Source organism: Mesoplodon densirostris, chromosome 4, assembly GCF_025265405.1.
Source record: "Mesoplodon densirostris isolate mMesDen1 chromosome 4, mMesDen1 primary haplotype, whole genome shotgun sequence".
NCBI classification, from domain to species: domain Eukaryota; kingdom Metazoa; phylum Chordata; class Mammalia; order Artiodactyla; family Ziphiidae; genus Mesoplodon; species Mesoplodon densirostris.
Genome location: NC_082664.1, coordinates 129,332,986 through 129,359,756, shown reverse-complemented (window position 1 = coordinate 129,359,756; position 26,771 = coordinate 129,332,986). Strand labels below are relative to the sequence as shown.

At 39.3% G+C, this 26,771-nt stretch overlaps 1 protein-coding gene across 6 annotated transcripts in view; it reads right to left on the bottom strand.

Annotated features, from left to right (window-relative positions):
* CSNK1G1 (casein kinase 1 gamma 1) overlaps nucleotides 1–26,771 on the bottom strand; it is a 151,543-nt gene that overhangs the window by 21,746 nt on the left and 103,026 nt on the right. For 3 of the 6 annotated variants that reach the window (XR_009531800.1, XR_009531799.1, XM_060097194.1), the window contains exons 5-11: nucleotides 20,524–20,675; nucleotides 18,331–18,565; nucleotides 13,237–13,322; nucleotides 11,261–11,345; nucleotides 10,843–10,991; nucleotides 10,088–10,192; nucleotides 580–690 (exon numbers count right to left, since the gene is read on the bottom strand). Coding sequence is in view for 4 of the 6 variants with exons in the window: in XM_060097194.1 (XP_059953177.1) it covers nucleotides 580–690; nucleotides 10,088–10,192; nucleotides 10,843–10,991; nucleotides 11,261–11,345; nucleotides 13,237–13,322; nucleotides 18,331–18,565; nucleotides 20,524–20,675 (923 nt within the window). In the remaining 2 variants the exon portion in view is untranslated. Of the gene's footprint in view, nucleotides 1–579; nucleotides 691–1,275; nucleotides 1,676–3,473; nucleotides 3,658–10,087; nucleotides 10,193–10,842; nucleotides 10,992–11,260; nucleotides 11,346–13,236; nucleotides 13,323–18,330; nucleotides 18,566–20,523; nucleotides 20,676–26,771 lie in introns of those variants that run through there. The other 3 variants (XM_060097198.1, XM_060097197.1, XM_060097196.1) reach the window with 3 other exon arrangements.

Here is a 26,771-nt window from a genome sequence, read left to right as displayed (position 1 = left end):
TTAAGTACAAGAGAGAATAGAGATTCAAAATAGTCCAAATGAAATCAGAAGTAATTCTCTAAGACCACACTTATTCTAGGGAGAAAAAAAGAAGTAGCCCAACTTCTTGGGTTCCCACTCATAAACGGTTGAGTTGGACCAATGAACAATCTCACCTTATGTACTAGGGCATATATCATCATGGAATGAGCTACATATGCAGTCCTCTATCCCAAAAATACCTATTTTAAATATTTCTTTGCAGTTCCCAGACTTGACACTAACAGACTTCTACCTTGACATTATTTTATGGTCTATCATGAGTGGATCAAGGTTGTAGGATTAGTTTAACCAGGAATCAGTATCAGAAGTCCTATAGATATTTCTTAGTCAATGACAACAACCCAGAATCATCTCAACAAGTGAGTCTTACAAGTCCACCGAGGTAGAAAATCAGCACAGAGATATTCAGTTCACTATAAAAGCAGCTCAACCTCGCTGTAAGTTTCCATTCTAAAGGAACTTGGGTTTCAGAAGCAAGCCAACATTCTACCAGCCAAGCTGGGAGGGCCAGGAAAAGGCAATAAAGGCTGTAAGTACCTGCACTGATCCCCCATGGCGGTCTGCAGCCAAGTGAGACGTCAGGTACGAGGTATTGGTCTGCCGGCTGGGCTGGATTTCCCACTCTCCTCGGCGCTCTGACGATGCAGTCTGCTCAGGCATTAGGAAGCATGAGAGCAAGATACGGAAGGAAAGGTGAAGCAACAGCAAGCAATATCAAAATCAAGTACATTAGTGTCCCTAAGGGTTTTGTTTTTGTTTTGGATTTTGAACAACTGCTGCAAAGCACTGAGAAAAAGATAGCTTGGCTACATTCATTTCAGCCTAATGAGCCAACACATAATTGTCTCTAGCATACCATCCTTGCCTAGACACAGAAAAATAATAATCACCAAAAGAGGAGGTTAAAAAAAATAAAAACTATCAAAAGCTGGAACCATTCAGCTTCCATATAAGTAAAATTTCAGTAGCCACTAAGCAGACCCAATTCAGAAAGTTAGGATTGTTGGACAAAGGAATAATCATACTTACAAGTCATTTCACTAATTAACTACCTATCTAAATAGACAGTAGTCAATATAGAAAATTCCCAGCATTAGGAATCAAGGTAATAAGCCTTTTCCTTGAATAGGGGGCCCACTACCCTCAACATAAACTTCCAGAAGACTTTCAACTAAGATAAAATGAGCAGTAGCTGGAATATGCTTTCTTATCTAGAAGGATGAACAAAGTATCTCTTCAAAAGCAGGTTCACAGGTCAAGAATATGAAAAGATGGGGGGAAATAAGGCTACAATGTTTTTCAGATTCCTCTAGCTAACAGCCTCTAGTCTGGAATTAGAAAAAGTTTAGATAAGACTACTACGAACTATTTTCTTCTAGAAAGCAAAAGGCAGATCTTTTCCCAGCAAAAGGAGGGCTTGCAATTCAAAACCTCATTGGGTTCTGCTTTCACCTTTGCTGTCATTCAGGCTCTCTTCTTTCCTTCTTTACCTGTTTTATAGATCTCACACTATTCTGATCTTGCTCCTATGTGATATTTGTTCTGAAGAATCTGTTTAGGTGCCTCTTCCCCTGTGCCAGATGGCTGAGGAGGTGTTATCATCATGATGCTCAGCTGTAACAGTCCTAAGGCTCTACAAAAATGAAAAATGAGGTGTTGGAGAGGCAGCAATGAGGGATTAGTAAGTCAAATTTTAACTGCTGCTGATATAAACAGCAGCAGGGGTTGGGACGTGATATTGCTGCTCTGCATGAAAACCAGTAAGGATGCTATAAATATTAGAAATGTTCACAGCTATAAATGTTGTATTCTATAAAAAAGAAAAGGAAGACCGAAGTAGTAGTAATTTGAGGCTCCATTTCACTCACCCCCTTCTGTAACTCATTGACAAGAGTTGTTTAAAGCTCATCTATAAATCATCAAAAAGGCTTTTCCCATTTTAAAAAAGCATCGTACACCAGCTACAACTTACTCATCTTCTTTAAGTAATGGAATATGAGGTGACATGGGTAACAGCACTATAAAAGATCCTGGTCATGTTTTCTGATATTCCTCAGGGGATGAGCATATTCTGTAAGAAGGCAACTGTATTAACTTGCTTGCTATATATACTCTTACAAAAGAGGAGTTTAGTTTTATACTGCTAGTCACATTTGAGAGAATCAAAGCTACTCAAAATATCTCCCTACCCCAATTAATTCTGCCGAGAAGTTCAGAAGTTCAGTTTAGAAGTTCAAAAAATTTCATTTTTCCAAAATAAGACTGTGGTTTATAACATAATCATAACTATTTTGTAAACCAATATCCATATCTCAGAGCACTTAATCTCATTTATTCTCACTACTGGAGATTTGAGAATATATCTGTTCTTCTAATATTATAAGTAATATCTATAACTAATATCTATTAGTGATAGCCTCTTCAGTTCTCTCTAGGACTTATGAGTTTTTTGTAATATTTAAGTAGACTGTTTAAGCTCCTAAACTGCTACATAGAATTGTCTGTTCTCAAAAAATTTAAATGCTTAAAAAATATCCAGACATTTATAAGTCATTTGGTGCCATTTTGAGTTCCATGATACATGTTCAGTGCAATTACTTCTCTCATGAACACTCTCTGTTTTGCATTTGTTTTTAGGGCAGATGAAACGTATATAAAACACTCATATGCTTTTAAGCTTAACAAAACCCTGGACAGATGGATCAACTATTATTTCTATTTTTACTGAAATACATCTCAGAAGTCTGATTTGATGGTACTGTCTGAATCCCTGGGCTGTGTACTTGTTTATATTAATTCTAGCTAAGTAGGTAATTTGTTGGAATAATTAACATTTTTGTCTAAATGAAAATAGCAAGACATTTTTTCAAAGGCCCAGAAGTTACACTCCATCTCCATCCTCAAAGCAATGTTCTATTTATCTTTTGAGGAGAGAAAAACAATGCTAGCATTCCAGATTGCCTCATAGATGCTTGCACTGTGACAAGTGAAGAACACATGGCACCATTCTACTGCTCTCCAACGCCTTCTGTATCCACTGAAAGCAACAAAACCAAGGGACAGACCTGAACCTGGGGTTGTTGGTTTATTACTTTGGGAACTACTTTCACCGTAATACTAAACTCTATGGCTATTCTTTTCTGGAATTTAAGGGCCTGGACTGGTATCTAGAGGTTGATGTAGTAGAAGTGTTCATCTGCCAGTTTTAGAAAGCAACTGAGTGCCTAGAAACTAAATGAAACCAAGGAATGTTCACAACTACAGAATTCTGCTAGTCTACCTGTTCCTGAAAGGTACTCTAGGCAATGCTGTATACACAGAGGTTATGATTAGGCATAATCAGCACAGGAGCCAGTTATACCAAGCAAACCAGCAGAGGAGATCGGCATGTAAACCCTTCATTCTTAAAAATCACTCATGCAACATGTCTATCTAAAAAGCAATCAGGAGTGTCCAAGGGTAGAAGAGTCATTCAACAAAACCAATCTCTCTGCATTACTTGAAAGGCAAAGGTCCAAATGGAGTGTGTAAATCCCCAAAGGCAGGAGCAGGAATCTCATGTAGTGGGAATTCCTTGGGATAATGCTTTAAAATCTTCAGTTGTGATTGCATCACCTGCGTGGAAATGCTTAGTTTACTATCTAGTAGGTGAATGTGGAAATAAAAAAAGCAGCAACCTAGCAGAACATACATCAAAGGCAAAGCTACAAAAAATAGTTAAGGGAAAACATAGAAGCCTAGTGTAAGAAGTCAAAACCACCACATGTGCCTAGGGCAGAGGAAGCAAGTCTCTCCCAGCAATCATTTGGCAGCGATTCACAGACAGATAGTGGGGAGAATGACACTAACAGGAGGGCAAGAAAACACAGTCTGAAAACACCTCAGATAACCACTTCCATCTATGGCTTGAAAATTATCTCAAATTTTTATTGGAGATAAAGCTAGTTTTCTGAAGCAGAAGGCAGGCAAATATCTTCCTCCTGTTGTAACAAACAAATCACCAAATCCTACTCTTTATGTAAAGTTATTTTGAAAAATTAATTTTGATTGCATCTATAAAATGAATTTTATCCATTTTACTTCATGGCTCTTAAAATATTTTAAAAGTTGCCATCTATACAGAACATTTTGGCCTCTCATGTCAGTCTTCTAGGCCTCCTTATATAACTACAGTCTTCAACTGTAATTAACAAGAATAGAGACTGAATAGTACCAAAAGGTTAGTAATAAATACACTTGATTACATTCTGTCTTACCACACTTCCAAGATTAAACAAAATTTTAATATAGTATATTAAGTATACTATATTATGTGTTAGACCTCAGGTATGAAATTTAAAAAGTTGGTAAAGTTATTAAAGTGTATACTTTAACAAAATCAAAAACTTCTCCATTAAGCTCATGAAATAGAACCAATTTTCCTCTGCCAGACAGGGATTGTTACATGCAATCTGTCAGGTGTACCAATAGTGAGTTCCTGTTTTCTACAAACTGGATCAAGTATCAGAGATATTTGAAAATCACTGATAAGAACCTGGAAGGATTATTCCCAAGCCCAATACTATATAGGCCCCCAGAGACAGCAGCGTCAATTCTGTGAAGCTCTGAAAAAAAATCACAGGAACCGTCCTAGAGGTTTGAAACTCTCTACTCAAATCTTGCCCTATTCTTACTCAAAATGGCGTAAGACACCTCCCCTATGGAATGATGCTTTATCTAGGTAAGATTACTCTGGAATCACCCTCCTACAAGGAGGTGCCTCAGAACACAGGGTATATGCTGATATACAAAATACTGAACAAGGCACACGGACAGAGGAAAACTTTTAATGTGGAATAGAGCGTTAGGTGCAGAGGTGAGCAGCAAAGACTAGGTCACAGAGTGGGAGAAGCTAAGAAAAGGATTGCACTTCAGTTTTGCACTTGCTTGTTGCAATATCCCCCTTGGAATTAAGGTCCCAGAAATGAGGAGGGACAGCTCATTCTGCACTGAGCTCTGTGCTGGAGCAGGGCAGGGTGAGTGTGCAATCTCCACACCTGAGCTCCTGCTAGACAGCAGGCAGCAAGTCAGGAAATCACACATGGGTCAGAAGTAGGCAAGTGATCACTGAGCAAACATCTGCTCCTTAAACTAGCAAACTCTGAACCTCGCTGAAAACAAAGAAGTACTCTGTAAAAGGAAGGGAATGGAGAATTCATCAGCTCTCCTTTTTTTTTTTTTTTTTTTTTTTTAAGGCTACTGGACTTAAATTTAATCCCTTGGAGTCTAGACACAAACAGAATAAATCTGAACTACTCTTTTATTGGGGCATAGCTTCTTCAGAGCTCAATATGACATTCTTTCCCTTAAACATATGCTGGTCCTATAAAAATGAATAAGTAATATTTGAGGATTCAATAATATCGGGGGTAGGATACCATGTCTGGTAGAATTTAATCATTCTCGATGGCCAGTATGACTCTTTCCAACCTCAAAACAGATCTGTTCTCCCTAACCTTTTAGGCCAAGTACCCCTTCTTCAAATGCTCACAGAAAATCTACCAAATAAAAGGGGTCTATGGGAGAAAAGAGAAACTAACAAAACTGCTGAACCACAGTAGTAATATTTGTGTAGCATCTACCTGAGTAAGGATTGTCACAAGCTAGAGGTTCTGAAAGGAAGTGTGTTGCTGTAAGCACATGCTAATCAATGCAATATGCTATATTTATATATATATATATAAATTTATATATATTTTGTGCGTGTCAAACAAACACACTGCATAAGACCTTCGACAGTACTGCACTTTAATATGAGCTATCTGGATAGTGGCAGGACTTACTTCCTGACCGAATTTGATCAGCGAATGCAAGGGAAGCTTTGCCGGGTAGAAATAGGAAGAACTGGGCTTCCCTGGTGGCGCAGTGGTTGAGAGTCCGCCTGCCGATGCAGGGGACTTGGGTTCGTGCCCTGGTCTGGGAAGATCCCACGTGCCGCGGAGCGGCTGGGCCTGTGAGCCATGGCCGCTGAGCCATGGTAGAATTTAATTAACCCCCTGGTTGCGCGGGCCTCTCACTATCGCGGCCTCTCTTGTTGCGGAGCACAGGCTCCGGGCGCGCAGGCTCAGTAGTTGTGGCTCATGGGCCTAGTTGCTCCATGGCATGTGGGATCCTCCCAGACCAGGGCTCGAACCCGTGTCCCCTGCATTAGCAGGCAGACTCTCAACCACTGCGCCACCAGGGAAGCCCAAAAGTCCATATTTTAAACAAATATCTGATTTCATTTAAACTCCTCATTTGACAGATTCATTCATTCATCATTCAAACAATTATTTACTGAGTGCCTACTATTCCAGACATTCTTTCAGGGGTTAGGGATACAGCAGTGAACAAAACAACAAAAATCTCTGCCCTTACAAGGCTTACATTTGTGGAAGCTGAGGCCCTCAAAAGCTTAAGTGTCCTGCAGCCTAAGGCTTGGGATAAGCTAAAACCAAGTTCTGAGCTCCTCATCCTTCTCCTCGATCACACAACTGATGGGCAAATTTATTCAGAATAAGTAGGCTCTTCAAGCATTATCATCAATGTCATCTCCAAAGATCTCTCAGGTTTTGAGAGCCATCCTCTGCCTGACAGCCATCTTCAGCTGAAGCGCACAGCAACAGCTTTGACCCATCCTTCTCCCTCAACTCTGCCATACATGTGAGCTCCCAATTCTGATAGGTTATATCCCTGTGTCATTTTTCAATTTTATTTCATTCTCACCACTACAGTCCATATGCACCCCCTTTACCTCTCAAGGGAACTCACTGTCTTATTGGTCTCCATGCTGGCTGCCAGGCTATTACCACCTTCTATGCTGAAAGATTTCTAAAGCAAAGTTTTGATCTTATCACCCCTCTGTTCAAATACCTTTAGTACCTATTCCTTACTGAAATTAAGTACTAACTCTCCAGTAGCCCAGCATTTCAGGAGCTTTATTGAATGGCTCCAACCTATCTTCCTAGCCTTATCTCCTTTATTCACAGAATATATTTTAGCAAAATGGAACTAGATAATTTGTTGTTGCTCATATTTCCTTTTTGCTTGGAATGCCTCTTTCATTTCCACCCACTTCTTCCAAGAGCATTTCAAATGCAGCTTCTTTCATGAAATTCTTTGTCATGCTCAGATTAGATGCAAAGTCTCCTTCCAATCCCTAAAGATTGTGATTTGGGATGCTTATCTGTTCTACCTTATGTTATAAGTTACCTGGCTACCTGGCTTATCTGCTTTTCAGTTCTTTGAGGACAAGGACTCCCTAATTATCTTGGTATCTCCAGGACATACTTTCACATAGCAAGTCCTTAGCTAGATTTACCGAGTCAAAATTGCTGAAGAAAGGTTAGCTGTCCCTAAACTTAATACCTTTCAATCTCTCTCAAGGAGAGATTTTAGTTTCTTCTTTGGCTGATTTCAAAACTTGCAAAGAATTAATCTTAAAAAAAAAAAAAAAAAAAAAAGCATAAGGAAAAAACCCTAAAGATGGAACCAAAGCAATGAGACCACAGACTAAGACACAGTGTAAAGGCTGAAAAGACACTAGAAATCCATTTACCCACAGTGCACAGTGCAGAAAGAATTCTACCCAGTTAGAATTCAGAATCCTGCTGGAAAGGAGGTATAAAATTTGCACTGATGTGGGGAATTTCAATCCCTTAGCAGCCATGGGATACTAAAAACCCTAAAAGAAAAAAAAAAAAAAATCAAACGCGCTTTCAAGACTCAACTCTTCAAAAAGAAGCTTACTGCCGTGTAGATGAGATTTCCTAATTACATACCCGGGTTTAATGACTTTTCACTTGAAAGTACACTGAAATTCACTGTACTTTTACTCAGATACTAGGCATGACCTCATTTTCCACCCTGGAAATCTAGGTTTTCAACCATCTCTTTTCCCCATACCTTTAAAATTCATTCAAAACAGCAACATTGATTATGAATTCACTGAAGCAGAAAAGACAAGGGAAACTAAAGGAAACACATATTTTAGTTTTCAAATATTCTAAAAATATTTGAATATTTATTCAAATAAATATTGAATTATTTGAATAAGTATTCAATATTTATGATGGGCAGGTATGTTATGATTTCACTGACTACTTAAATTATTTTTTAATTTCTTTCATACCTTTACTATTTAAATGTACATTTCATTATAAGGTAACATAACTCCATTATAGAATAGTTTGGAAAAATATTACCCACAATACTACAACTTCCAACACTACTTCTGTTAATATTTTGGCATTATCTCCTCCCACTGACTTTCTCATTCTCCCTTCCCCTTCAGGAAAATCATGAGGTATTTCTAATTTTGTATTGTGATTTCTTTACTCTACAACCATAAACATTTTCAGGTTGCTACAAGTTTTCCTAAATATTATTTTAAGTGGCTAGATAATATGCCACTGAATAAATGCATTACAATTCATTTTATTATAACCCAGTTTATTTGATAAAAGATTTGAGCAGATCCATAACCATTCCCTTATAACTGGATAGGTGGATCATTTCTAAAACTTTGCTAGAAATAGCACTGTGACAGTTTAACGCACATAAGTAAATCTGTATCTTGGATTGTTTTATTGTGATTGTTTTATTATGATTCCAAGAAGTAAAATTATTCTATCAGAGAGGATTGTAACTTTATCAAATTACTTTCTAGAGAATTTGTAACAACTTGCAAAGTCAAGAGCAATGCATTAGAATGTCATTTGAACTGTGCACTCGACACTTTTTAAAAGGGGGTTAGGGGAGAATGACTGCAGAAGTCAACGGTACTCTGCTGTCAAATCACAAGTCAGTCAAGATAGAATCATTAGCCAAGTACTCTGATTAAAGTATGTAACTCTGGACCCAATTAGGGGTCATAGTTTGCTAAACCCCATCTTTTTGCCTACCTACTCTCTCTTTTATCTACTAATACATAGATTTCCTTCCTTCACACATTTTTTTCTTACCCAACATGCCACACATACATGCCAAAAGTATGTACTCACTGGTGAGTCTATCTATATTTGTGTACATACTTTACTGTATGTATGTGTGTGTGTGTACCTAAATATACTACCTTTTTGTTTGTTTTTGTTTTAGAGGGGGCACCTGGATTCTATATTCTATTTTTAACCTATGTACTTTCACATGTACATCTGTGAGATAAGTGTTTTTTATATTTTATTGTAAAAATGTCTGTGAATATAAAACAGAGAGGTCAGGGATGAGGGGGGAACAAGCTAATTTGACGTGATTATGTGTGTGTGTGTTATCTGTTTATTATTCTTTGCTTCTTTATCTATTGAGGTACTCATTTTCCTCTTAGCAATATATAGGGTAATAAGGATTAAAACTGTCATATTTACTTCCCAATCAGTTACCCCTTTCTTTAAACGTTGTCAAATTTGTTGATTTTTTTTTTTTTTTTTCTTTTTGGCAGGGGCGGGTGTGGTGTTTGCCTCCTCTGTCTTTAGGCTGAGAGAAGCCTCTCATTGAAGGATGGATGACACGGCCTTCTCTGGAATGGCCTAAAGCAAAGCTGTATCTTCACTACAGGTCCAGATCCTGGCCAGCTATAAAGTTAACCTGGATATAGGGACAGAGGTGGGGTGGAGATGCCAGTTCATGCCTATGTCAGCTGGAAGTCCAAATTACCCACCCTTCTTAATCAGCAAGGAAAAACCAGCATGGGTGAGAGCTCTACTCTGGACTGCAGATGAGACCCAAAGTGGGCTACCCTGTCCATCCAGTGTGTCTTTGGGCCTGTGGCAGACTGTCCCTTTCAGCCAACAGATTTTGACAGGCCCAGCTTCTCTAGAGTGGATGCTTCATGTAAGACACCTGGCCACATCTCAGTGCTATTACACAACCCTGAGGAACGCTGGAATGCCACACCACAACAGTGAGTAATGCTAAGCCCTTTGTCTTTAATTTCAGTATATACGCTTAAGTGGAGAAGCTGAAGAATTTGGATTTTAATAGTAGCCATGAAGAAGGGGGATTTCTGAAACAATGAAGGTCCAACACATACCTGATTTCGTAGAGGCTGCTGTGATGGCCGATCCCTGTGTGTGTGGCTTTCTCGAGTTATTGCTGATGCACCAGAATCTACATGAACTGACCCTACTGGAGTAGGCTGGAAAAATATATAACAAAAAGTCAAATGGGGAAAACAGGTCCAACTTAATGCCTCCACAAAGGACAGCATCATTCTAATTCTAATTCTAACAGAACAGTAGTAATTATTATTACTGTTATTATTACACCAAGGCCAGTTTCAAGTCTTCTTGTCTTTTCAGTTTGCTTATCTGCAAAAGGGAGACAGTTTGGTCCTCAATAGTTCATTCGAGAGTAGCTTGCCTTCGAAAAGAAAAATAACATCCTACAGTGATGACTGTTAGTATGCTCTAAGGCCCTGTGAACCCAAGGCCAGAAGAAAAAATTCAGAAGTTTCCTCTGGTGCTGGGCTCCACCTGACGGAAATCAAGTACCTTAACAGCTTATGTAGCACCAGCTCCTGGATCATTCAAAGAAAACTTCTTAAAAACTGACTTAAATTCTGATATCTTAGGACACAGTGGTCATAATCTTAAAAACACAGTTAGTAACTCCTTTATTACTCTAGTGAGAGTGACCCCTGGCATCACCCTGAAAAGACTGGCAAATGGAACATCTACAGTCAAAGGGATGTTGTTTTTTTTTCCCCCCATAGATTTAAGCAGAAAGTCTGGCAAGGGGTGAGACATTGCTGGTCTGAGGTGAGGAGGTTAAAAAGAAGATACTTACAATAGGCCTCCCGACCCAATCATAGGCGTAGTCAAAGGTGTAGCCTTTCCTTTCAAAGAGGTCTGTGAAGAGCGTCCGTAAATACTCATAGTCAGGTTTTTCAAAGAAGTCTAATCGCCTGACATATCGCAGGTAGGTTGCCATCTCCTCTGTTAGGAAAGAGGTTAAAGGCCATGCTCATTAGCTGAATGCTTCTCATGGGGAGAAGCTTCGGGCCAGGCAAGGAATATCTGTACAGACTATTTGACACTGATGTTTTCTTTATGGACCAAATCAAAGTGATAAAACCTATCTTGATTTAAATAACAATAAAAGGAAATGTAAATTTTCTGGAGAGTATCTAGAAATACTAAGATAAGGTCTCCACCTCCTTCAAAGCTTCAGTCACACTGGCTGGAGTGTCCTTTCAGCATCCTACCTGGAAAGTTTTCACAGAGAGCTTCAATGGGAGTATTCCTTTTGGTGTCACCAATCTTTTGATATCTTTCTTTTAATGTATCAGCCTGTAGAGAAGAAAGAGAGAAAGTTAGTTGGAAAGAGGTGTTAAGTATGGGAGGTCCAATATATTTCGGGACATAATGACTGTTTCACTCAAACTGGCAGGATTTGTTAGATAGTCTCAATTTTTTTCTAATACTAACAAATAAGAAATGTAGTAGAGATGATATATTTAGATATGTACAAAACATCTATTCTGGATAGTTTTACTTGCAAATACATTTAGTAGTCTCAGATAAACACCACCAAATGTAATGAGATGAGAGGCTAAGATAAGAAAATAAATTCAAAATTATAACAGCTTAGTAATGACCCATGGCCACTAGGGTTCAAAAGTTATTCAACCTTCTCATTCTTAGAGCAGCTCTAGATAAGATTAAAAACACTGCTAATCCAAATGGGGGCAAACAGACAGATGGCTCCACAACACATGTATTGTGAAGTTGAATAGAAAAAGAACAAGATGTAAAAAAACTCTAAGAACCTGCTGTATAAAAAATAAATAAAATTAAATTAAAACAAAAAAACAAAAAACAACTGCCTTTCCACAATGTGCTTCCAGAGGGAAAAATGTTAACTATGATGCAGGCATGGCTAACAGACAGGTGTGCTATATGTCAGTGGCCCAAAGTAGCCAAGTCTGGTTTGCTCAAGACTGTAGACAGAGGGCTCCTGGAGCTTGGACCAATAATGTGGTCTCAAGGGATTCTCATGAGGCTCTGCCTAGCCTGCTGCACCAGGCTTTAAGCAATTATGTTTTGAAGTATACTGGAGGAGTTTTAAATCTACAACTACCACTAAAATGATTCATGGATCATGAGAAAGTTTCAAGCAATTAATAATATACAAATGCATTATTTGGCTGTATGGTGAGCAAACAGGATGTGAAACTCTATTTGACAGCTGTCAATGTCAATGAGAAGGTATATGTGACTAGGAGAAGACCATGGAGATGTTAGGAGAGGAATTTAAAGGGAAAGAAATAAAATCTTCCCAAAGGGAAGGGATAAAAGCCTCACTTTTCAGGACAATGTCCAAGAAAGCACAGCAAAATGAATCATTCTGCTCTTCGGGAGGGAAAGGGTGTAGTAGTACCCAAAGCTACCGATTAAGTTTCCTTCCATACTAACATGTTGAAATAAATCACAACTCAAAAATGTCTTGCATTTAACTATCTAATGGGACTTAGAATGGGTTAGAAGCTCACCATTTCCTAGTCTAACCGCCAGAAGCACAGAGTAATCATTACAATGGTTGTAACTATAATTAATAGTTAACTTCGACACAAATGCACTGTATTGACACCTACCTAAGGAAGGCTATTTAAACTACACATTTTACAAGGAACAGCTATTTTATGCATAGGCATTTATTCAATTAAACATTTGAACAGCAATGTTAAACCTGGATTTTCGTTTTAGTTCAGATGGGTCCTTAGCCTATATAGGAAGAACAAGTATTTCCCAGTTCCCCTTAGGGGCACACCTAGTCCTGCTGGCCTTGCTGGTAAAATGTGTAGCAGCTGCTATCATCAATTTGTTCCAGAAATTCCCCAACATACTGGAAACAATATGCCTGCTACATAATGTTAGTGAAGGAGGAATACTGACACAGAGAGAAAAGCAGCACTGCCAAGGCTGGGAGGGGATGAGGGAAGAGATTATGGAAAATTCGAAAATAAGGAAAAAGGATCAGAAGGGGAAGAAGACAAACGTGGGCAAAACAGAGCTTCCAAAGCCCAGGTGAGCATTTACATTATAGACTAATGTCGTTCCTGCTTGTCATCCCTGTAGCCAATCTTCCCCTTTGTGCTTCCTACAGACATCAAGTCAGCAACCCCTTCATTATCAACTGAGTATTTAAACAAAGCCCTCCACTGAGCACTTCCAAGGATACCTTGAGTCCTTGCCAGGGTAGGCTGCCTCGAAGGAAATACATGAACATATGGCCTAAGGCTTCCAAATCATCCCGCCGGCTTTGCTCTAAAAGGGAAGACAGATGACACATTATGTTTGCAGTTATTAAAGCAGAAAGGGGTTCAAAACCAAGTAATCCCTTCAGAAACCCGTCTGCTCTGGAAAGGCTCTGCTTACTAATTCTTTGTATATCTAAATCAGGGATAGTATTTTAGATCAAAACCAAAAACAACGTGTACTTCCTTTGCCTAGATCTGCTACTGGCAAGTAAATATCAAGTGAAAAGAGCAAATCCTGAACTAAAAGCAAGTCCAAATCACTAAATGGTGAGTAACCACCCCTCACTCTATGCCGTCACCTTCCTGAAAGTAAGATAATTTAAACAAAATGTTATTTCTAGTACATGGCTACAATTACTCTTTGGTTACCGTCGCGAAAAGTGAGCAGCAGATTGAGTAGCTGAGGCTGTTAAGAGAGTCCATTATGGCTAGGCCCGCAAAGACACAAGCTGCAGAATGCCTAGCATACATGCCTAGTGCTTTTTATTCATCATAAAAATTAACACTCAAAATTTAGTTTAATGTAAGCAAACATCAGGGCACAATCCTCAGCTCCATCCCATTTGTACCATGTCCCATAGCCACCTTAAGAAAAATTTAAAGTTTATTACTAAGGTACCCTTTGTGGGCACATAAAACAGTATCCCTGCATTCAGAGAGCTTATCATGTAAAACAAGTTGCTGGATTTTTCTTTCTTTTCTTTAAATTGGGAAGATAAGGATGGTAAAGAACTGCAGAATAGTTAATAAAAAATTGTAACTACATCTCAGAAAACATCTTATACATTCTTTGGCTGTCAGACAATAGAAGTAGTACACTCTTCCATTTTTAATTGCCCATTACAATTTATCTCAGACACTTCATGTGTTTATTTTTCAGAATCGAGTTCTGGGCTTTATCAAAAGAAATGACAGATGCAAGAATAAGGGGCTATCTTAAACTTGATTTTGTCTTCTTTGTGCAGAAAGTAAAACCTAACAGAGTCAGGGAGGCAGGGAAAGCTACTCAGGTAACCCAAAATACAAAAGCACAAAACGTTTAACTGCCGCCTCCAATTACAGGAAATTTGCATGAAAAAGAGTGCATAGTACTCTACAGGGCAGATGAAGAAAGAAAAGGCAACTTTCTAAATTTGAAGGAGGTTTTTGGAAATGAGGTCACTAATGGGAAGGGGCGGCACCCTGACAAGAGACATAAATAACATAAAGTTGAGCCGATACAGAGCAACTGAAATAATCTTAAAAAGAATGAAGCAAAACAGTAAGGTAGGGCTTCCCTAGTGGCGCAGTGGTTGGGAATCCGCCTGCCGATACAGGGGACGCGGGTTCCTGCCCCGGTCTGGGAAGATCCCACATGCCTCAGAGCAGCTGGGCCCGTGAGCCATGGCCGCTCAGCCTGTGTGTCCAGAGCCTGTGCTCCGCAACGGGAGAGGCCACAGCGGTGAGAGGCCCGCATACCGCAAAAAACAAAACAAAACGAAACAAAAACAGTAAGGCCATCAGAAGCTTTTGACTACAAGGCTTGCCTGAAGTTTGCAATAAATTTCATATGTAATTGAAAGCAAAGAGATTTTGTTAACAGAACTTAAAGAAACAGATTTTGTTAACAGACAAAAACAGATTTTGTTAACAGAACCTAAAGATACACCAAAAAACAAAGAACAAGCAGAGTGAATTGAGGCCTCCCACAAAGCAGGGCAGATAGAGAAACCACACCCTGCAGGTTCTCATACTATATCACACCCACTCATCTCCTCGAGGCCTCCCACAAAGCAGGGCAGATAGAGAAACCACATCCTGCAGGTTCTCACACTATATCACACCTACTCATCGCCTCTCCATTTTTATATCCACTTCCTGTAAGGAGGCCCCTTGGTAATAAATAATTCAGGGGACACATGGTTGTACTTTAGATAGTTGAGCACTAGAGGGCGAAACTCTCCACATTTTCAATGACTGATCAGCCCTACAGAAATAAGCCCAGCTTCTCTTCACAGCAAAGCCGTTATAAAATGAGATTTTTTTAAAAATCAAAAACCAAAAAATATAATAAATACATTTAAACTCACTGGAATAAGTAATAAAGTAACTTTTCAAATACTTAAAACCATGAAAAAAAGCTGTGGAATATGGGATAACAGGAAAAATAATGGTTCCTGAGTCAGGTTATCTAGGTCTTGGCCTGTCCTTTCTATTAATTTATCAATCCACGCAAAATTAAGCATGGCCAAGTCACCTTTTGGGCTTCGATTTCCTCACCTGAAAAAAAAAGTGGTTGATTTAGATACTCTGAAAAGTCATTTTCCATTTCTAAAACTCTAAAATAATCTACAACAATTTAAATCATAAAGCCCTTTCAAAACAAATGAGAGTGAAAATCAGAGCCATGCTTTATTTCCACATTTCTTTGAACACTCCACATTCATTCAATTCAGGATTTCAATTCAGTATTTCCCTTATTTTTTTCATGCAGGATATTTCATTTTCAAAGAAGAAAGGTTTTGTGTCCTCCTGAGACCAGGAGGACACAAAATTCTTCCATACCATAAAGGCTTGCTTTTCAACCAGTCAGAAAGATGTGCTTGGTTTACTTGCATCACATCCCTGATTTTAGGTCAAATATATTTTGTTGAAGGAAAGGGGCCAGGTGACCCAGTGTCCTCACCCTAACTTCAAACATTAAGGAATACAAAATGGGCAGACTTAATCAGTGGGAAGGTGGCTAATCTAATGTAGTAAATATCAGGTTTAGGGGGCTGCTTCCCTTGTTTTCTGCCCTCACAAAATTAATAGGCAATTCTTTCCAGGTCATTTGAAGATACACTTCCCTTTTTCTTCATTACAACATAAAGGATGCAACACATTTGAAAACCAATAGGATTAGGGTTCCTACAGAAACCTCTCTGGGTTTGAGACCATGGCCAGAGTTTAAAGGGCATGTGACAACCACCTATATGTATTCTCTGTAATAGGGACATTATAGACAAATACGGTGACAGGTTGGATCTGACCTGAAAAAAACTCTGGAACTCAGGAAGTCCACGCGTGGAGATATGCTCAAAAGTTCCAGCAGAAATGGCTACATCAAGAGATAAAGGAACCCAGTCTGATGACAGTAGATGCTTAAAACATATTTTGTTGAATAAATGATAACTACCATTATAGAGTCTTTACTACCATCAAGCACTATGCTAAACAGTTTATATGCATTATCTCACAGAACCCTATGGTATAAGGTACTATTACCATACAACTTTCAGGGTAGATGAGATAACTGACGCTGATGAAGGAAGGTTACCGGACCACATAGGTTTAAGGGAAAAAGCCAGAATTTATATCCCTTTTTCTTAACTATTACACTGTACCTTATACAAACAACATGGATATGCATCTTTTGTCTGTTCTTGCCTTTCCTGACAAGAATAATAAAATCAAAACATAAATGCTGAGCCCAGGAGGCAGGCATTAGAACAACTTCTAGACTCTTGTCAGTTAAACCAAACAATCATGACTTTACTATGTACCACACACTCTATCTCCTTGTAAAAAGGAAGGAAGAAGGGAATTCTGAGCACTATGCAAGAGACCCAAGTTACATATATTATCACCCATTTAACCTGCAAAACATCCTTGTGAAATATTACTTTTTTTTTTTTTTTTTTTTTTGCCGTACGCGGGCCTCTCACTGCCGCGGCCTCTCCCGCTGCAGAGCACAGGCTCTGGACGCGCAGGCCCAGCGGCCATGGCCCACGGGCCCAGCCGCTCTGCGGCACGTGGGATCCTCCCGGACGGGGCATGAACCCGCGTCCCCTGCATCAGACTCTGCAGGCAGACTCTCAACCACTGCGCCACCAGGGAAGCCCTATATTACTCTATTTTTACAGGTAAGTTTCAGGGAGATTAAGTAACTTGTCCAAAGTGACACCAGTAATAAGTGCCAGAGAACCTTCCAGCCTAAGTTTAAACTGTTATGTTTAGTTAAGTGAGAATATCCATGTGGTTACCGGAAAAATCCTGACAGCATTCATTTCAACTCGGGTTGTATCACACCACTTTGTAATGTCATTTTTACTCTTCACTAATACTAGAATCCTCATCTGGATATCTGAGCAGTTTACTTGATGAGGCAACTTTATAGCTATTTACATTAGCTTTAATGTACTATTGTGTAAAATATTTATTGTGTAAACTGTTTGTTAATATTTAAATACCTTACATAATTAGCTACCTCTAGGAGCCTAATATTCTGTTTATATGTCTACTCTCTAGGGTGGTGATTTTCGAACATATATTTTCAATCACCTTAGAACCTTTTCTTCAAATAGAATCTTCCAATGAAAGCCAATATATAAAACAGATAAAAAGGGAAGCTTTCCTGGAGAAGCTGGCAAGGGCCCAGGGCCCTACCGACTGGGCCTTCTCACTGTTCCTTAGGCTTCCCTCGCAAATACTCTCCCCTGGACTAGTCCCTCTAACAAGTGAGACTACAGCTTTTAGCAATATTTATGCAAATTGTCTATCCTGAGTAAAATTCAAGACTCATATGGAAAAGCAAATATATTTTCACTGAATAAGACACAGGCTTTTCCCTGAAAAATGAGTCACAAAACTATGCACAGAGAACAGAAGGCTAGTCCATGTTTTAGTGAAGCACTCTTCCTCAAAGCAGCTATCAGCCTGATGTCCTTTTCAGGTTATATATGGGGCCATTTGTATGTAAATATCAAACTCATCACTAAACTTACTAAAATGTTATCACCTTAATTCAATAATTCAAGTACCACACTCTGAGAAACTAAGCATTTGGAAACAAAGAATGAAAAATCCTTAAGTTGTCAACAGGATACTTAGGAAAGTCACTAACTTACCATCTTAATTTCTCAAGTACAAAAATCACTTACTCTGTGAAGCAATAAGAATCACAAGTTGTAATGCACAATGGGTACAAAAGTGTTTTGGGGATAAAAAGGTGTTTTAACAACCTGCCCCTTTCATGGAGCTGAAAATAAACACACCTTTGCCAAGATGCGTGTTGATAGACATGTATCTTGCAGTTCCAGTTAAACTTTTGTGCTCCCTATAAGGTATATGTTTTTTGGTTTCAGGGTCAATGTATTCCTTGGCCAGTCCAAAGTCTATAATGTGTATAACATGCTCTTTCTTATTGCCTTGTCGGCCAATCAGGAAGTTCTCTGGCTTGACATCTCGGTAAATGAGATTCTTTGAGTGCACGTATTCCATTCGGGAAAGCTAAAAGAGAGAAAAACAATGATAGAAATACTACTCTAAAGAAGTTTACTGTAAAAATACATCAAAACGTTTTCTTTTATCAGCTCAAAGCTTTGAAATTAAAATAAAACTCATTTCTTCACCACCCAGAGCCACTTTACTCTTGTAAACCAGAATATATTTTCTGATACAAATACATATATGACAAATATCAAGATAAAAGAGAGAAGGATAGGGACTTCCCTGGTGGCACAGTGGTTAAGACTCCATGCTCCCAATGCAGGGGGTCTGGGTTCAATCCCTGGTCAGGGAACTAGATCCCACATGCACGCCTCAACTAAGAGTTCGCATGCCACAACTAAGGAGCCCAACTGCCACAACTAAGACCCTGCGCAGCCAAATAAATAAAAATTAAAAAAAAAAAAGAGAAGGATAGTACAGTTCATCTAAAATGATAATACACAGTTTTACTTCGTTATGCAACAATTTGCAAATGATGAATAGAGTTAGTGGGTTTTTTTTTTGTGTGTGTGTGTGGTACACGGTCCTTTCACTGCTGTGGCCTCTCCCGTTGCAGAGCACAGGCTCCGGATGCGCAGGCTCGGTGGCCATGGCTCACGGGCCCAGCCGCTCCGCGGCATGTGGGATCCTCCCGGACCGGGGCACGAACCCGCGTCACCTGCATCGGCAGGCGGAGCCTCAACCACCGCGCCACCAGGGAAGCCCGAGAGTTAGTGTTTTTATGTTACTTCAGAAAGTAAGCATTTGAGAGGCAAGAATTACTCCCAGGCAGGAAATCAGAATACGTTGGTGGCCTTTGAAGACAGGTGCCACTGCCACATTCACCTCCTGCCCACATCTTCCTATACTCTGTCTCTTTGTTGCAGAAATAAGGGAAGTGAGGCCCAGAGAAGTTAATACTGGACTGATATCACAGAGCTAACTAACAGCAGAGGTAGGAGTATAGGTTTTATGAGAAAGTAAACATAGCCCAAAATAATAATCATAAAATTATTCAAATTTCATTAAGTTCATTTCTATCTTCAAAGCTTTTCTACTTAGTACAGAAAGGGAAGCTTGAGCATTTGAATTTTTGACTCAAAAGTCAAGATCAGGGCTTCCTGGTAGCGCAGTGGTTGAGAGTCCACCTGCCGATGCAGGGGACACGGGTTCGTGCCCCGGTCCGGGAGGATCCCACATGCCGTGGAGCGGCTGGGCCCGTGAGCCATGGCTGCTGAGCCTGTGCATCCGGAGCCTGTGCTCCGCAACGGGAGAGGCCACAACAGTGAGAGGCCCGCGTACCCAAGATCAATTTTCTAACATTTCCAAGTCTTTAAAATGGGTGAGACCATCATCATTTCAGACCAATAAAGACATCCTTCTGCTTAGGGGATGACAAAGTTCTCAAAGGAACTGTCTTAACTGTTCCTTAAACTGGTACTGGTGTGTAATTTGGTAGGAGCTGAGAAAGCTGCCTCTTCAGCTGTCTCAGTCTCTGTGAGAACTAGAGGCAAGAGAACTAAGGCAGGTTCTTGGTCACACAACTTTGGAATCTGATTTTAGGGCAGTGGGTTACATCTCCAATCCTTTCTTGGATGCTATGGTAAGGAGAGAGGGAGGATATGACAAAACTTTACAGTCATGTGTTTAAAACCTATAAATAAAATAACAAAGAAGTTACTTGCATTTGTACAATTTTTCCTAATCATCCTCTTTCTCCCTAAATAAATTTCCACTTCAGTCAAGGTCAGAGTATTGCTCCAAGGTGCAAATTCTTAAAATAGAGCAAACGGCAAATGCAGTGCAACTTCTCTGGATTAACCCTTTTTGCCCCAGCCAGCTTCCTAGAATGCCACCAAGCCAGTAAGTGTGCATTCACTAGGTGTCACTACAGCTGGTAAATCACCAACAGGGACACAAGGATGTGGCTGGGAGACCCGCCCCGCCTATCCTTCTGCAGAATGGCAATGCCAACTTACCAACTGAATGGCTATCATTAACACAGTCTTCAAAGTAAAAGTTCGGTCACAGAGGTCAAACAAGTCCTCCAAGCTAGGGCCAAGAAGCTCCAGCACCATGGCATTGTATTTCCCACATGGTCCAAAGTAATACACCTGTGGGAGACCTTCACCTGAAAGCAGAGGGAAAATAGGGTGCAGAGTGAGGGACACAAAACCAAAATATGAAATAGCTGCAACAGCACTAAGTAGATAAAAAGGAAATATAATTTGTGAGATTTTTGTTTTCTTTCATAGTCCCTACTGGAGAACTCAAACTGAGCACAACAGCTTCAAAGGGAACTAGTAATGTGTGGGAAAGGCTAAGCCATTGCACAATATGTTCAAATAAGCAGTTACTTAATACCAGAGTGCCAAAGGCATTTCCACTGCTATGTAAGACAGAGAATGGTCCCTGATCCACTGCTGGATCAGAGCGTAAACTCTTCTCCCCCAAGGATGCCCAAAAGCGCACTAGCATAAAAGGTTCAAAAGATGGTTCATGAGCTCAAAGGCCAGGCTAACACACCTTGTTGCCATTAGCTGGTTTCATTTGCATTCCCTATGCTTACTACCAAAGCCACAAGGAGGTGGAACTGTTTCCAACTGTTGCTCTGAGGAGAGCTCAGACCGGAGGGCTGAGGTCACAGAGGATGCAGCCTGGTCCTTTTCTCATAGGGAGTCCCTCTAGTTTCCTGTTTTCTATCAGTTGGAGCAAAGTCAACAGACTGGGTTTGGTTACTGATAAGTAATTATGAAAGGAAAAGGAATAAAAATACAAGGCTGGGTTTTCCCCAGATTTGAAATTCATAGTTATAAGAAGCCAAAATCTAGACTTTCTCACCTACGTGGCAACTTGTGAATGAATTTCCTCCTTAAAGTGTATTGTAAATATGAGGCACTCAATAAATATGTGCTAAATGGCACCATGTGAACTGTGGGTATGAATGAGACTACAGAACTTTTAAAACTCTGGTCTTATAGAGTGAGAACACTTCCATCTTAATACGCTTATGTACACCACAGTCTACAGTTGTACACGCTGCAGATTACTGCTTGCTCCTGCCTGTAAGTTTTTAAGACAACAAAATTCTCTCCATCTTTGCATTTCATTTGTACAGATATGGTACAGGCAGAGGTAATTATATCTACTGTAATCTGAATGTTTGTGTCCCTCCAAAATTCACATGTTGAAAACCTAATGCCCAGTGTGATGGTTTTAAGAGGTGTGAGCCTTTGGGAGGTGAGATCATGAGGGCAGGACCCTCATGAATGGGATTAATGCCCTTAAAAAAGAGACCCCACAGAGCTCCCTAGCCCCTTCAGCCATGTGAGGACACAGTAGGAAGTCAGCAGTCTGCAACCCAGAAGAGGGCCTTCACCAGAACCTGACCATGCTTGTATCATGATCTTGGACTTCCAGCCTCTGGAACTGTGAGAAATAAATTTCTGTGTTTATAAGCCACTCAGTCTGTAGTATTTTGTTACAGCAGCCCAACTGGATTAAGACAATGTCTAATACTTAGAACTTTAACCCAATGTGCCCATCCTTCTCTCCAGCACAGGTCTTGTATACCTGGAATCGGTATGATTCATTGCTATGATATGTGTTTATTTCACATGCTGCAATAGTCTATCATATTCCATCTAAATACTAAACAACTTCTTTCTTAGTTTTTAATAGGCTCATTCCTGTCTCATACCATTTCATATAGTATACTCTGAATTGTCCTTGTGGTTGTTTTGATTCTCCCTATCTCCAAAAGGAAACAGAGTTTAATTTATCTCTTTTCCCCTGTTGTTCTGAAGAACTCCTTCTTCAGTTCATTTAAAATATATAAAACCTGGGGCTTCCCTGGTGGCGCAGTGGTTGAGAGTCCGCCTGCCAATGCAGGGGGCACGGGTTCGTGTCCCGGTCCAGGAAGATCCCACATGCCGTGGAGCGGCTGGGCCTGTAAGCCATGGCCGCTGAGCCTGCGCGTCCGGAGCCTGTGCTCTGCAATGGGAGAGGCCACAACAGTGAGAGGCCCACGTACGACAAAAAAAAAAAAAAAAAAAAAAAAAAATATATATATATATATATATATATATATATATATAAAACCTAACAGCTGTTCCCAATGAGTTCTACTGAGAAATCCAAAGCAGAACAGTACCATACAGATTTATTGCTTTTATTAAGCAGACACATGGTAGATTGTAGTTTGGAGATCTTTAAAATTTTATATCCTATATAATAGTTTTTGATGTGACTAAAATTTGATTTTCCTAATATAAAAAATTATACTCTTCAAAACAGGTGTGGCAGATCTGTTGGTTACCTGCTCAACATCCATTCCCTCCTTCTTTCTTAACAACAAAATTTCTAATTATTGTGAATAGCAACTCGCCCAGTTATAACTTTCCAGTCTCCCTCGATAGTAGGAGTGACCAGTGATACGGAAGCAGAAATTGTTGGATAGGGTGGTTCTAGAAAGTTCTTTCAAGGGAGCTGACTCAAAAAAAAAAAAAAAAAAAAGGGAGCTGACTCAAGTTGGAGGTATGCCCCTTTGAGATGACCGAAGCTCCAGAAGCCATCTAGAACCATCAGATACCTTGAAGATTTAACATAGTACCAAGATGGATGCAGCAAAATTAGAAGAACCCATCCCTGACAGCTATGAAGCAACCACACTAATGTTGGACTTCCCTTCCCTCTGGACTATTTTAATCCAAAAGAAAAATCAATCTGGGACCTCCCTGGTGGTCCAGTGGGTAAGACTCTGGGCTCCCAATGCAGGGGGCCCGGGTTCGATCCCTGGTCGGGGAACTAGATCCTGCATGCGTGCCACAACTAAAGATCCCATGTGCCACAACTAAGACCCAGTGCAGCCAAAATAAATAATAAATAAATCTGAAAAATATATACATCTCATGTAGCTTTAAAAAAAAAAAGAAAAATCAATCTCTACCTGACTGAACTACTGTTATTTGGATTTTTCCTTTTAACAACCAAATCTAAGCCTAATTAATAAACATACTATTCCTTTACTTGGTTAAATTGCAAATCTAGGCACAATATCGTCCTTCTGAAGTACAAGCTAAAATAAAAGTCAGACCTGTGTAGAAATATAATATTGGCATAATTTTCTAGACCTGCTGCCAGTACTTAAGGATCAGTTTAAAAATAAGACAGATGATCATCTTGTTCCTGACAATCTTCAGTACCAAATCTAGGCATCTCTTGTCAGAAATTTCCATGTTTACAAAGAAGTCACAAAAGCTTTCTGGGTGATGTCTATAATTTCTAACTGTGAGTAATGTCACTCGTAACTCCTGCCTAGTAACTTCAAAGATGCGAGGAGTTCCTGCTGGCTGCATTACTGCTCCTTTTATTAAATACTCTGAACCTCACAATACCCTGTTGGGCTTTGGGATGCTCAAGACAACTTCTAGATTACTGAGTGGCCTTGAAGCTTTTCTCAAAGATGGACTAGGTCCAAGATGCTAGTGTAGAAAGAGCTCAAGTCAGAGTCATGGATTTGGTTCTGCTACCAACTCTGAAAATTCTTTCACCTCTTTGCTCTATTTCATCTGTAAAGAGGAGGGGTTTAGACTGGTTCTCTTTTATTTTTTTATTTTTTATTTTTTGGTCATGCCGTGTGGCATGTGGGACCTTAGTTCCCTGACCAGGGATCAAACCCTCACCCCCTACAGTGGAAGTGTGGAGTCTTAACCACTGGATTGCCAGGGAAGCCCCTAGACTGGTTCTCTTTTAAATCCAAAATTCTGATTATAGCTAGGATTTCCTTCTAGCTACCTCCTAGGTTCCTCTTTGTAAAGCCATAGCACCAGTATGAATGAAACTTGTCTCCACGTTATATAGAATATGCGCGGTACAAATTCAAATGTAGCTTGTAGTGGTACTCAATTGAAAGTGTGTCTATTAGAAATATCTCTAAAACTTTAGAAAACAGATACAGTGACTTTACTTCAAACCTACCAAACCAGAATTTCTAGTAGTGGATGTAAGCATAGATCCACAGGTAATTCAGAAGTGCAACCTAGAGGGTAGAAATAAAGGGCATTGCTTTGCTTTATGGCTAATATATTATGAAGACTCAGAAAACACTGACAAGATTAATCTCTTTCAGAAGTTCTCTCACATCAGAACAACTGGACTCAACACCTATTGAAAGGAATCATTTTAAGGCTATTTGAAAGACCTGTTTAGAGTTTCTTAGGTATTACAGAAATTGTGCTGCTGAGTATAGAAGTCTCTTTGGGAGATGTGGCCTTAATTTATTAGAACTGTCTGTACAGATAAAGATGCCCACAAAAGTTCCAATCTGTGTCTGGTTTCACACATGATTGCCTCAAAACTGGCCAGTGCTGGTGGTGAATGACACAGACACAGGCCCACTAGGAAAGTCTGCCTCTTTGGTCAGAGATTACTGTACAGTAATGATTTATCACCTGGGCTGTATTTAAATGAGAAATCCTGTATATTATGTTTCAGACTACTTTTGCAGAGCCATCGCTAATCCATTGTTTAGGAAATTTTAAATTAATCAACATTATGGTGGAACTCCTTTAATAAGACTGGGGATGAGGGCAAAGCCTTAAATGCAATAAACGTGTGGAAAACAAGGTACTTCCTGCAAATAATTTTGAGGTAAAGGGAATGAAGTGGGGGAAGTAGGCAATGTAGATATGCACTGAATTCTTTGATCCATGGTATTTCAGAAACTAAGGTACTGTTATAATCTCTCATCTGCTCTGAAAATAAAAGCACTTAGTTAAGGTCTCCCTCCTAAATTGGTCAACTGCATAAAAGCTTGAAAATTAAAGAAGTAGATTCCAAATTCTCCTCTTCTGAAGGATTTCCAACAGATTTCATTATATTACCTTTAGCCAGAGGTTAAATCTCTCATAAACCAAAACTGCAAGGTTATATACACACTGTACAAGTTACAGTGTATATTTTCACACGGAACTATGAAACAGCTTTTCCATCCATCAATAACATATTCTTATAACTCCTGCTGGACATATGGCCCACACATATATCAAGTTGCACAGAACAGGAAGCGAGATGTATAACACTACAGCTAATTTTCAGTCTGTCATAAATTTAACTTGGGTTAAACACACCAAATCAAGGGTAACGGCTTCTTTATCATCCAAGCTGTTACCTAAAAAGATTCCATAATGTATTATGAACGGTAACTACTCTACGTAGAGATATTTTTAAATACACATGAGGCTGAGAACTGAAATAGAACCACCTTGAAGCTTTTGTTAATCTGATCACATTATTGCCTAATAATTTGCCTTTCATTCTTTTTGAAAAACTAAATTACCTAGATGTGAAGCAAACTCAAATAAGTCCCATACCTACATTAATACCTGGATGTAAAAAAATAACATCATATAAATATTTCTATGAAAAAATAAGAATATATGCTGCTGATGACTTGCCTTCTAAAGTCAGGGCTCTAGGAAAAAGCCTTTAAGGACATAATGACCTCGGCAATTCCCTTCTTTTATTTATACAGTTTGCTTTTTAATTTTTAAAGAAAAGAGGAGAGTTTTTCTCCAAAGTTAAGCTGTCCTTGGTCCCATCAACGGTAGCAGCTTTTAGCACAGCTACTGAATGTTCCTTAGTGTTTATGAGAGGTCAGGGAATTACTGACACACAGGGAATTATCACCAGGGGTAATAATAATAATATTAAATAAGTCCACTTAACAAGAAAGCAGAAAGAATAGGCAGACAAACATGGTAATATTCCACAGGAAGAAGTGAAAGGGGAAAATGAAAGCATAGGCTTTAAAACTCAGAAAATAACTCTATAAAAACAATGCACTATTACAAAAATGAGACAATACATGTGTTTGTTTCTCTTTTAAAAAAAGAACAGAATCCCTCTCATTTCTCTGACTCTGAAAAAAATGCCTTTTTACAATATGAACCAGTTCAACATATGAATCTACTTAAACTGCTGATTTAATAACAGAAACAGCTAGACCCAAAATTAAAGAATCAGGATTACTTTGCCTTACCTATAATGAAAAATGTTTTACAACTGTCTTGTTCACTGGCCTCTTGGGAACTGGAATATCACCAGACATATGCTCCTAACATGAGCTCAAATTTGTATGGTGGGAGAAGAGAAGGTGAGGAAAGGCAGAGCAGAGGAATAATCTCACATTTCTGAGCCAGAGAAATTGAGCTTTTACAGTTTCTCT